This window comes from Caretta caretta, chromosome 8 (assembly GCF_965140235.1).
Source record: "Caretta caretta isolate rCarCar2 chromosome 8, rCarCar1.hap1, whole genome shotgun sequence".
Classification (NCBI taxonomy): Eukaryota; Metazoa; Chordata; order Testudines; family Cheloniidae; genus Caretta; species Caretta caretta.
The window spans coordinates 47,588,131-47,600,976 of record NC_134213.1 but is presented as its reverse complement, the minus strand read 5'-3'; the positions used below and the strand labels follow the sequence as shown (position 1 = coordinate 47,600,976).

The window sequence follows — 12,846 nt, the reverse complement described above, 5'->3', positions numbered from 1 at the left end:
CCCACCTGCTGCATTTCAGTGCTGGGCTCTGTACTGCCCTTGCCACAGCCTTGAAGGGCTGAGTGAGAGAGCTGGGGGAGGCACCTCAGAGGAGCTGTGAAAAGCTGGGCTAATCAGGACCCCTGGCTTAGCCCAGTAGCCACTGGTAGTCCCATCCAACCCCTGGAATGGCTGCTAGCCCTCAGGTAACAGGCCAGTTTTCTAAAGGTTAAGGGGGTGTTAGAATGTGATTGACAATACAAGGCTGTTAGGGGCAGGGATGAGAAACAAACCCCTGTCTGTCGAGCTGAGCAGAGCACTCCCTAATGCTGAATTTGTAGTGTACCAAATACAGCAAGGCTTCCCATAAATGGCTGAGCTCAGTGCAACACAATACTTCAGGCACATTCAAGGCTAGTTCTTTTGTTCCTAGCTGATTAACACCTGTTAGACTGTCATAAGCGAGGACTATGTGATTTCATTTCTACGTAGGGAGGATTCATTTCTCTCCCTTCTCCCCCAGTTGTTACTAATGGGGGGGTTCAGAAGTGCCTTATTGCCCTTATTCGCTCAAGGAGGAACATTGAAAGGAACTCTGTCCAAAAGTCAGGAGCCCCCATGCCTGTGTTAATGGGGATACTAAACTTTATATTGAACCAGTAGATGAGACATAAAACTTTGTTAGGAGCCTCAGAGTTTAAACCTGCATGAAAAATCCCAGCTGAAGGGGCTTACGACACTGCCTGGTTATTTTTCATCTAAGAGGTTGAGGATTTAGCCTGTATCATAGTGGGATTGGCAGTAAATAGAGGTTTAACATCTTGTGTTTTAATCTGCAGCCTTTAGCAAAGAGAGCTTGTCACTCACCCTCTGAGGAGCAGTACAAGTCTGCTATAGATGCTGCAGAGAGAGCACTGGAAGCTGTGAAACTGCTGCTGCAGAAAGGACCATCTCCTGCTTGGCTTGCAGTGAAATTAGAGGCTCTACAGACAACAGTAGCCATCTTAAGAAACAGTGTACGGTAAGGTGTTAGATGCTGAACAGCTCTGCTGGAAAATGAACAAACTGAAAATAAGGGGAGTTACCTGTGATACCCTTCTACAAAACACAGATTTTGATAAATGTGCCTGCTGTTAAGGCAGAAGGCCAGTCTTCCAAAAGAGTTAAATTGAACATCTTAACCCTTCCAACTAACTGACTCCATGCTGTGTAAAGAAGCTGATTTCATGTGCTGCTCTAACTTGGACCAGGGAAAACTTAACAGGATTGTGTTGTAAGAGAAAATGGACCATAATTGTCCCTGTTTTGTATTAAACCGATAACAGTGAATGCATGAATAGTTTGTGTATTTTAAAACCAAGGTTCCATTCTCTCATGGAGACTATATGCACCTGGGCTGCTATTCCACTCGGACACTGTACTGAGCTCTTGAAAATAATCTTTATTGGTCAGGTTTAAGAGCAGAGTGAATTTAGAGTATGATACAATGTGTGTTAAACACTCTTTCCCTGTAACGGTCTCCCAGCCATCCATTCTGGTAGAGCAGCAATAAATAGGTCATCCAAGTAAACTGTACAGTCTACAATCACTGCAGTTTGTATCTAAAAAGTTAAAAGGAGCCCCTCCACTGTGGCTTATTTTTCTAATAAAAAGAAATGGCACAAACATTAATAAAATTTATCTGAACTAATGCAATTTTCATTTATTTTCAAGAGTTTTCTAGAGCAGTGATGATTCCTGAAACAGAAAAGTATAAATCACTCTTCTTTTTCAGCTCCAAAACACAAACCATTCAAGCTGTTCCAATTTCCACTAGCCAGTGCTATGCACCTCACTTGTACATATGGCTTCAGCACAGGCTGGAAAAGGAGCATCCTTGTACAGGAAGATAGGCTGCACTGGGATCTTGCTTAATGCAAGCGAAAGTGCCTGCCTTCCTGGTAAAATAGTGTTGATGAGGTAATAATCTAACACATCATGGAAGCAATAGGCCATCCATCACCAGTTAGTATCTTCCCAGTTCAACTCTTCCTCTTCACCCCAGCCTGCAGTTTCAGCCTAGAATAATTACATAAACTGTATCAGTAAGAACACACCAGATGACAGTCATGCAGAGCTACAACCATCCATGTAAAATAAATAGATACATTAACCCAACCCCTGAGAACTATTGCAGACATCAGTGGGGCCTACTGCCCCCTGCTCCTGGGGGAATTCCTGTGTGGTTCAGAGCTGGCTGAGAGTTGGAGTTCTACCTCCCTGAGCCAGGTTTTTGGTAATCCTCTGACCTTTTGAGTAAACTGCACAGCTAGTCAGTTACTAGCTGGAGCAGCAGCAGCAAAATGAATGTGTTATAATGCCATGCACCCCTTCCTGTTCCTTCTGCCTGATAAGGGGGAGAGAGACAGTCCTTTCCCCAAGGCCACTAGTACCAGAAACCACCTCAGCAGACTCAACAAGAGAGAGTAAGGTTTGCTGGGCTACCACCAGCTCTCACCCTAAACCCCAGGCAGTTCCAAATCCAACATCCTCCATTAAATCTTTATATAGACATAGTATTCCTTTCATAATGAAAGTGCCTCATCCCCATTCTAGAAGAGCCCCATAGACATAGTAGATGAAGCAGTATGTGGGCTGAAAGTAACAAGGGGTTACCAGCTACTGCTTACCTAACTCAGTGACCAGACCTATCTGTACTTTGCCTACGCTGAGCACCCACAGGTACTTGTGACAATTTTTTCTAAGCAGAGCTCAGCTGTTCCACTGCTAATAATTTACTCCCTGTGGTACCAGAAAAATAAGCAATCATCTGCTATTTTTAGAAACAAACCATCTCTTCCCCTCAGAATAGTTCAAAGGAAGCACTTGAAACACTGCATTAAGGAGGTGCTGTTGGTAGGCAGTTAAAACATCAGCTGCTTTAAAATGTCACTTCAGGTGAGGTTTTAACTCCCCTGGAAAGCTCTGGTAAAACAGCTTTGCAGAGAGGTGCTATGCATCATTTCTAAGCAGCTGAACCCTCCCACCCCAGAGGCAGGAACTCGTATGCTACAGACCGGCACCTGGGTTAGCCCATTGAGCCAGGCTGTGCAGCGGACACACTGGCCATGCCCATCACACTGATGCCTGGCTCATTAATACATCCCTTCCCTGCAGTTTTGTGAGGAGCCACCATGGAGCTCTGCACTAAGATTCTCCCCGTCTTAGTCAGGTCAGCTTTTCGACGGTTCCCCCCACTCCCAAACTAAAATAAAATCCTTGTGCTGCAATCATTTGGGACTTACAGTGGTTCAGCCACTCACTGGCCTGAGACCCAGCAATGACTCCCTGTGCAGCTCACTGGCCTCTATCTGATAACACCTCCCAGGGGTGTTGTGCAGATAAATGCATTAAGTGCTCAGTTACTACGGTCGGGGGCCATCTCAGTACACAAGATAGCAGTAGTTTCCAAAGATGGTGTGCGTTAAGCTAGCACTGGGCCAATCATTTAACAGATTGGGTCAGGTACTTTGCAGTTAAACAATGGTTTAAAACCACACTCTGTCCCTGCTGTGACTCTCAAATGGTAGTAAAGTACTGTGGCAGCAAGGTGGGGTAAGAGCAGCAGTCCCCCTTCTCTTACCATATCACTCACCAGAGGAACACATGCTGTTATCACAAGAACCATTACCTCTAAGCAAGGTGAGGGTCCCTCCTTTCCAAAGGCTGAGGAGGAAGGTGTCTATACACCTCGCTCTCCCCATACCCTGCATGCACTGGTGGCAAATAGGGGATGTTCCCTTGCCTGCTAGCACTGGCCGTGTTTTCTCCTGCAAGGCAGCCTCTCAGTCCCCCTCAGCTCTCCTAGCATCACCACTGGCTGTGACAGGGCACCCTGTTCGATTTCAGAGACAGGCTGTCTGGGGAGGGAGAACAGCCTTTCCTGCTTCTTCCCTTCTTAGGTTTCAGAGTAACAGCCGTGTTAGTCTGTATTCGCAAAAAGAAAAGGAGTACTTGTGGCACCTTAGAGACTAACCAATTTATTTGAGCATAAGCTTTCGTGAGCTACAGCTCACTTCATCAGATGCATCCGATGAAATGAGCTGTAGCTCACGAAAGCTTATGCTCAAATAAATTGGTTAGTCTCTAAGGTGCCACAAGTACTCCTTTTCTTTTTCCCTTCTTAGGAGCACCCACAGCCCTGGACTCAGTCAGGTAAGCAGATTGTTCCACATGCAGAGCCATAACCCTGTCCCTCACTGCTGCAGAACATAGCAGCAGTCCTTAGACCCTGTGACAATCCATCAGAACTTCCAAGTCATATGCCCAGTTCAATAAGCAGCCTAGGACTTTGTTGTGATCTATCTGGTACATTATACAGGCATGTGATGACAAACCAGGATTACACACCACTCTACAACTCCCTACAGAGAATGCGCAGGTTTCTAGCATCACTGGCTACCATGGACAAGCTGTTTCTTCCCTCTATTCAGATCTTACATACCGTTTAAAAGGAGGAGTTCATTTGCCAGATGCATAGGCCCCCCACCCCTCCTATTTTAGAGTAGGTTTATCTTTTAAAAGGGATTACAGAACTAATGAGTCCCAGAAGCAAAACGTCCCGTTTAATGCCATGCAGTTCATGCTGCAAACCACAATGTGCCTCAGCTATTGTAGCAGGACTGCTACAGCTGAGAGTGGAATTTAGACTCCCAACCTCTTCAAATCTTTAGCAACTCCATTGAATCTACAACATCACTTATATTGAAGTTACCTGTCTAGTAGAAGCTGGGCTAGGACAATCGTCTCATTTCACACAGGCCACTAAACAGCCGCTAACTGAATCCGAACTCAAGAACTAGAAAAAGTTTCTATCCCTTTCCTAGTCCTCAAGCCACTGTGCCAATTTGTTTTAAAGGCCACAGGTTTACCCAAACTGTACTAATCAGTTTCATATGCCTCTTATCACACATCTGCAGCTACAAGAGCTGATCAAACTGACAGTGCCTGATAAGAAGGGTCATTCAGCACCTCTACAGCAGTCAACTGATGTGCACCTGTTTCCCCACCTGCAAAGACTTCTTCCTCTCCCCCCATGTTATCCATGTCTATATGAAGCGGCTGAGGCGGCATGCACTGTGCCAGCTCCGCACAGATGACACGCTGCTGCTAAGGACTGAGGCACAGTGGCAGGGTTGTGCAGTGCCTGCTTGCATTATGCATCTCTTGAAATGCCTTTTTTCCTTCTACAATTTGCTACATCACTCACTATAATTCCCCCTAAAGCCCGTATTCTCACCTCAGTGACTTCAGCTGCTGCAAATTTGGATGAAAACTGGACAATCTGGGAGGTATCCTCTCCACCGGAAACTGCACTTAAGTGACTAAGAACAACCGAGTCTGTCCTTACTTCAGGTAAAATCAGGAAAGCTGCAGATGGTTTAATATCTGGGGTCATGTCAGCAAACCAGTCCAACTCAGGGTCTCGCACTGGTTTCCTCTTCACTTGGATCGTGAACTCTTCTCCTAAGCCAGACTCCCATGGAGATTTAGGAGACCTTTCCAGGAATGGTGTTTCTCTCAGCTGGTCTGGGTGGTCCCAGCTGTCATTGCTCCAGCAATTCGCAGGGCTGGACATTGGGGGAGGACTCGGTTTGAAGCTTTTGGATTCTTTGCTCAGCTGAAGGGCACCAGGGAGTGGCCTCTGTACTTGGACTCCACCAGCTCTCGTAGCATTGAAGCTGTTTCCTGAGAACAGTTTAGGAGCACGGCTGCTGGGCTCAAAGTTGTCCGAGGGTTCCTTGACCACATTATGAACAACAACATAGGGCCCAGTGCTGCCATGTGGCTCCATAGGCTGGAGCTGTATGTTCAGAGTTTTCTGAGTCTCTGGCTCTTCGGACTCGTTCCAGTCTGGCCATTCCTCCGCTGGCTTTTCAGAAGTATTCAAAGGGCTCCTGCTGCTTCCCACAGTATTCATCATAGCAGGATCTCCATTCAGGGATAGTGGAGGGTCTTGTTCAACTGTGGAAGACACAGGAATTACACACCTGTTTTGGATTGTGCTAAATTGTGCCTTCCCCATAAAACTGGGAATGTAAGTTATACCTGGAACTCCCACCATGCCCTAACTTTATCACTAAGGAAACACCACACCAGCCTGCTGGCCTGAAAATCAGCTTGCTCAGAACAGTCACACTAGATCAGAACAATGCTCCACATAGCCCACTTCATTAGTGTTTAGCAGTAAGGACTGCTCCAGTAGAAAGCTCTGGAGGTTTACCTGTCTTTAAGGCCACCTGAGAGAGATTTCTTGGCACATGTTTCTCGCTGCTGAGGGACACGTTTCCACCAATGGGGCACTTGGGGAACACACTGGAAGAATTGTTCTGCAGGGGCTGGGAGAGCTGGCTTCTCTGGTTGCTGACATGAGTTGGGGAGTCTGCAGGGATACAAAGCAAAAACACAAGGGACACTCACTCAGTAGCTGCTGATCTGCTCAGAACAAAGGTACAAGAGAGATCTTCATTACGTTCAGTTGCCAGCATGAAACCCAAGATTGCCCACAGCATTGTAAACACACAAGCCGCCACCATCTGCAGCACAGAGATCTGGCTCATCGAGATGACTGCCTAGCATGCAGTGATCCAAAGGGATTCAAACCACATTGGATCAAAATGGAGGCTTGCAAGCACACGCTTGTAGTAGTCATGGCCTGCACTTCTTATTCACCCACAATCTACCCCATTTTCTGCGATTTGGTGGGGTCTGCAGATTCCTGGCAACTTGCTAAGACAGCCCTTGAATAGGCAAAATTTACTTCGGCTCTACATTTGAGGTCTGGGTGCTTTGCAGACCCCTAGGTGAACGCAGCAGCCAACACTGCACTTTAATGAAGTGAAATTAATCCTAGCCCCATTCACATCCTATTACCATGCATCTAAGATGGCAAACAGTGTTTGTTTATCCATCTGTCTCCCCAACACAAGTTTCTGCTCTGCAGGGCACAGACAGTCACAAGGTGCCAGAGGGATTCTCCTGTTATCTCCTCCCTCGGCTCCTCTTTCCATGCTGCGCGCACACAAAACAAACTCTCAGCTGCCTCCCATAGGCTGTGACGTATACCAGAACCAGCCAATTGAGGTGTTTCAGCACACAGCAATAGGCAGCCAGCACTGTTGCAAATGAAGCCAGTCACTATGGCATTGTCTGTGTAACACTAAACCCTGGCTGGGTCAGCAGCAGTGGGAACTGGACCTTGGACCTCTAGATCTTAAAAGCTGGAGTTTCTTCTGCATGAGGTAGAAGACTCAGGTCTATTTGCCAAGGCTGTAGCAGGCTCATCAGCCTCTATCTGAGATCCAGCCACCACTCAAGGTGGACAGAGCACCATACTGCGATTTCTGTCACCTTGTGTATCTGCATAGGTGCAGTCCCCTAATGTAACAGACTTTACAGCAGTACAGTGTGATTTGTATCAGTGTGGCTTGTGACTGTTCCTTCTGGGGTGCCACGTGGAACTGGGGTACCATTGAGCCCACCTTACCCACCAGCCTGGGCTCCCTTTCAAACTCTGGTGCTGTGATAAATTGCCATGCTCTCCAACCTTGCTCTTTCATCAGCATGCAGATAGGGACACACCCAGCTGCAGCTTCTCACACAGATGCTGAGATCAGCTATGCATCATGGGAAGGCTCAGCTAAGGCACCTCCTAGTTGCTAAGGCACGCACCCCCCTCTGGAGTACAAACCCAAAATTATACCGTCTTGCGCTGCACAGGCACCTGTACAGCGCAAGCTCATGAAAATTCACCCCCTCCCTCAATGTGGAGACACATGCAACAGCTTTCTGCCCCAAGTTATAATTTCCACACGCACTGGTTTTAGACAAAACAAAACAAGTTTATTAACTACAAAAGATAGATTTTAATTTATTAGAAGTGATAGCAAACAGATCAAAGCAGAATTCCTTAGTAAATAAACAAAACCGCAAACACTAAATAGGTAGGATATGAATTAGCTAATTCTTACCCTGTATGATAATCAGACTGGCAGATTCTTAAGAACCAAGCTTCCTTGGCTTTCCCAGGTTTTTATATACAGGCTAAAATTCCCTCTAGCCTGGGACCATCATTTCCCCCAGTTCAGTCCTTGCCCCTCTGGTGTTTCCAGGTGGTGGTGTTGTAGGGGGAGTGAGGTACCATCATGATATCATTGTCCCCCTTTTATATCTTCTTCCCACTTGCTGGAAAGCTCTTTTGCTGTGACTTGGGTCAAACAATTCCCATTGTGTAGTGCTATCTCTGAGAGGTTTCTATTGTACACAGTTCCTGGGGTAATCCTTGTGCTTGTGTGTATTTCCTCAATAAGCCATTAACATTGTTTGGCCTTTTTACAGTTGTACCTGAAAGGCTGCTTGTGGGTGTTTTCAACCTCACATGTTTCAGTAACACATACATAACCAAACTTCATAATTTGACATACGGCGATAGCACATGTAATCCAACAAGATATTACTGTCTAGCAGATCAAGACTTTTAGAATGTTACCACCTCACAAGGCATACTTTGTACAAAACATATCCTAATTACATGACACTGGTGAATATTGGGATGCCAGGGTGTCACATGGCTTACTCCAGTTTCCAATCCAGGTAAGCTGCACCAGTGTGTAAATTGTGCTATTGTAAACTGCCTACAGTGCCGGAGGGTTTGTGATAGTGTAGCTATGCAAGGCTGAAATACAGGTATAGACAAGGCCTACAGCTAACATCAAGACAAAACCAATTAGCTTCTGCTTTTTCTTCCCCCCATCAAGGGGGCAACAGATCAGTCACAAACAGTTAAAATGTCACAAGATCCACTGCTCCATTTAATACCATGTTGTACTAAAAGTCATAGAGCTAACTGAAATTTTAACTATTTAGGAGGGATTGGTTACAATACTAAGACTCCTCACTGTCCCTTTAACAAAATGGAAAGTTGTGGTTTTATTTATATATGGCTGTTCCCAGTGAGGTCTTTCAACAGTGCCTTTGCCCCTGGTGGTTTAATTCCTCTACATCTCACTGGAGCAGCTTGTGGCAGGGACAAATCTGTTGCTAAACACGTTACCTCAGTTCTGTCTTTGCAGATCACTTTTTCACTGCTGAGGACAAGAGGCCCTTCACTTAACAGGCTTATCCACATGAAGGACTCTCCCTAGAGTCCCTTTCCAAGCAGTACAGGTAAGACTGGACAGCACAAACCAATCTCACTGTGCTGCAGTCCCAAACTCTGTTTGCATTTACCTACCTGCTGGTGAAAGGTCCGTAGTTTTAGTGAAACTCGGTGCGGAGCGTTTGAAAATCTTAGTTCTTCCACCCCCCACAACCACTTCCGGTCCAAGCAGAGATACCAGAACTGCTAAGCCGTGCAGCGTTATCGCAACAATAGAGTCACTGGTATCTCGAAGGCCCAGTAGCACCTAGGAAAAGAACACCAGAAAGCTATCAGAAATAGCAAAGAAATCTGAGCAGCATTTTCTTTAGCTCTTCCATTAAAGATGTTTACAGCATGTTTCTGCTGTTCTTTCATCTAGACAATCATGTGGATAACCACTTCTGAAACTCACTATTAGTGTCATCTTCTCTCTGACAAACAAAATTCAATATGTATATCACTTCCCTGGGTAGGAAAGTAGTCTTACTCCCCACTAGGGTTCAAAGCCTGATTCATGTTACCAGTTAAAAAGGGTCACTCGTACTAGCTCCTTGTGAACACTGGACCACTTTGCAAATAATTTGGCACAGTTCAGAATGATCAGTCATCTCTGCTCAAGAGACCCCCACAACTGAGATACTGGAGTGGCATAGGATGGAGAGGCAATGTATTGTCATAAGAGGGAGGTTGTAAGTCAAGCTTGATGTGTAGGAGTTGTGGGAGGGGAGGAAGGAGCAGTAGCCTAGCACTGGAATATCTATATATTCCAGGAACACTGGCATAGCTAGGGTTAGGGGGCAGGACCGGAATATCAAGGGGTGCTCCAGATCAGGACTCAGGTACCCTGGCATAGCTAGGGTGAGGGGGCAAAACTGGGTTAGCGAGGAAGGCTCTAGCTCAGGATGGAGGTGAACTGACTGAGCTGTGAGGAGGTGCGTGGGTGCCAGGCCTGGAATAAGTAAAGGGAGCTGCATGTCAGGGCTGAGATGCATTTGGCAGAGTTGGGTGTTTGGGGAAAGCTTACACAATTTGCCTGCACTGTGCTTGACTGTTGCCAGGACTAGGAGATCTTTACTTGTAATAAGCAACAGAGGCCATCCCAGCAGCAGAATCCCCACACTCTTGATACGCCATGTCCAGTCCCGTTGTCTGCCTCATCATTAACCTGTGGCAATATGATGTTTTTCAACTCTTCCTGCGTGAACAGTTCCGCGTAGGTGTCAATGTGAGACAGCAGCACCACTCGCACATGCTCTTCGTGGACCTCGAACAGCTTCAGCAGCACAGGAGTGACGTGAGTCTGGAATAGGGCTGGTGACAGCAGGCAGGTGGTCTCACTTTCTCCAATTTTATCTAGGGAAGAGTTAGAACATGGGACAGGCTACCTCCCAGACCAGAGACAACTCGCTTCAAGTTAAAGCTACTTACAGTTGCCACAACCAGGGGCCTATGGGCTTGAGGTCTGTCAGCGAGGAGCCCGGTTTGAATCGTAGTCCTAGTGCCACGCTCTCTGGGTCAGCAGGAGCCAGGAATGCTGCAGAGCTAGCGTGTTCAGGACATCAGAAGGGTGGGGCAGGAATGATTTGCATTGCTCGACAGTGACCTCTCTTGGCAGCTAAGGGCACACAAGTCCCTGTGGCTGCTTAGGCAAAATTGTGAAGGAGGAGGAGCAAAGAAAAGGCACAGGAACTACTGAGGGACAGAGACAGAGCACTTCAGCAGAGGAAAGGAGGAAGAGTGAATGCCTCCTGGGGAGAAAGAGGTTGCCCCATGCCAGCGAGGTGGCAGAGTAACCTGCTGCCTTCCCACAGCTCAAGCTAGGGGGCAGCCTTATTATCTGTAAGAATGCTAAGAGGGGAGGAGGAGGAGGTATACACAGCTACTGCTCTAAGAATGCCCATAGTCCTGGTGAGAGCCATTTATAGCAGCATGGAAGAAGGCCAAACAATTGCTAATCCGCTTTTCAGCAACTACAGGAGGCATGTGACAAAGGAACAATGGAAAGTTTGATGGACAGGGGTACTCCCATTATTCTGTATCTGGAATGACAGAATCTTTGGTACTTTACCTTACAGTACTTGCTTGGCTTAAACAAGCACCACTATTAAAACCTCTGTTCAAATTAACTAACCCCTCTGATTTCACTCCAAATGAGGCAATGTTTGCTCTGAAGAGAGAATAGTCAAGTCACCTTTCTTTGGACCTAGCAGATGTGGAAGGAAACTCTTGACAGCTACCGGCTCAGCAAACACAAGCTGATTGAGTAAGAGAGGCACCAGCCGGGAAGCTATCAGCTTCTCTGACAAACAGGCCACTCTATCCATCAGGAATCTGTTTTGAGAGAAAGAAGAGTTAGTATGAGGGTAACTTTTTGGTTTCTTTTAAATTTGATTATGACTTGGTTTCAGAATGAGTTTCCATTAAATATCCCTTTCCCCTCCCTTTGTCCTCCCTCCCTCTTTAGACTGTGGGCTCTTTGGGGTAGGGATTATCTCACAGTGACTATACAGTGCCTACAACAATGGAGCCCTGATCCTGATTGGGGAACAGAGGCCCAACTTCAAAACAGATAATAAATAATAAAGAAAAAGGATACCTCCTGTGAAACCTCACAGCCAGGCTACTGGCTGGCAAGGATTACACCAGACAGAGCCAGCCCCAATCAAATTCTGTAGCCAGACTATGAATATTTCCATCTTTTATAAAACTATCCATCACCACAGTGTGTGTCTGTATTTCAGAGCAAGGAGCATGAACTATCACAGTGTTAAAGCCCTAGAGTTAAAATGCACTTACATCCCACCCCCCATACACATTACAAGAGTCGCCCTTCTGCCACTCGGTAACAGACAAGCATGTTTAGTCAACAGGACAATGCCTGAACAAGACTGCTTCCCATGCAAGGACAGACATCAACTCAGGAAGACCTTCCCTTAATCTAAGGCAAAAAGTATTTTAGGAGTGATCTCTACAGGATTGTTTTTAAATGGTTCTTTACCATGTATAAAGAGGGCCTGAAAGCGGCTGGATTTTGGAAAATTCCAGCCAAAAGAGTTCAGCTGTTTCCAAGAGTGAGGCCAGGGAAAAATACATTTTACCATAATAAAAAAATTCTGACAGTCTTATCTTTCAGAAGTTCTAGTGGTGTCAAAAGTCTTAGTTATGGGAGGAGGGTCTTGGATTCAGTTCATCAAATGAGCAGCATTACAGTGAACAAACTCATAATACCACACCCCTTCTTCCCCCGCCATCACACGCAATGGCACCATGACGCTACAGCATAGTAATATCCTGAAAGTGACACCATGCCTGATAAAGAAGTAAGGGGAAATGGGTAGTTGTGCCATGTAGACCAAGTGGGATCTAAATAAAAAACCTTCTAAATTAGTCATGCTTCTCCTTGTCTGTACTGAACAAACTAAACTAAATTTCCCTTTGTGGCTAGTGGATAATATACAACCTGGTTTGTCTTCACAGCCTACCACCCAAGGGAAAGCTTTGTCCTTGGTTTTGCCTAAGTTTCCATAGAGAATCCAATCAGATGTCTAAAATACGCCTGGGATTTTAGACAATCACATCCACCACAGTCCAAATTTTCTAGCTTGTTCCCAGGGAACAACGGGACCAATTATCTCTGCAATGAAAATACTTGCTGCTCACTTGGTTTACCCAGGGTTTTTACTTTTCTT

General features: G+C 46.0%; 2 protein-coding genes across 6 annotated transcripts in view; one reads left to right on the top strand and one right to left on the bottom strand.

Annotated features, from left to right (window-relative positions):
* Window positions 1-1,669, top strand: part of FIRRM (FIGNL1 interacting regulator of recombination and mitosis) — a 32,474-nt gene extending 30,805 nt beyond the window's left edge. The window contains exon 24 of the mRNA XM_048859603.2: window positions 819-1,669. Coding sequence (XP_048715560.2) covers window positions 819-1,004 — 186 coding nt within the window. The 3' untranslated portion in view covers window positions 1,005-1,669. The remainder of the gene's footprint in view (window positions 1-818) is intronic.
* The window catches only part of SCYL3 (SCY1 like pseudokinase 3), a 31,524-nt gene continuing 20,078 nt past the window's right edge, over window positions 1,401-12,846 (bottom strand). For 4 of the 5 annotated variants that reach the window (XM_048859607.2, XM_048859606.2, XM_048859610.2 and 1 more), the window contains exons 9-14: window positions 11,349-11,488; window positions 10,233-10,510; window positions 9,251-9,422; window positions 6,242-6,400; window positions 5,258-5,982; window positions 1,401-2,037 (exon numbers count right to left, since the gene is read on the bottom strand). In XM_048859607.2, the coding sequence (XP_048715564.1) occupies window positions 1,978-2,037; window positions 5,258-5,982; window positions 6,242-6,400; window positions 9,251-9,422; window positions 10,233-10,510; window positions 11,349-11,488 (1,534 nt within the window). In that variant the 3' untranslated portion in view covers window positions 1,401-1,977. The remainder of the gene's footprint in view (window positions 2,038-5,257; window positions 5,983-6,241; window positions 6,401-9,250; window positions 9,423-10,232; window positions 10,511-11,348; window positions 11,489-12,846) is intronic. The other variant, XM_048859612.2, reaches the window with a different exon arrangement.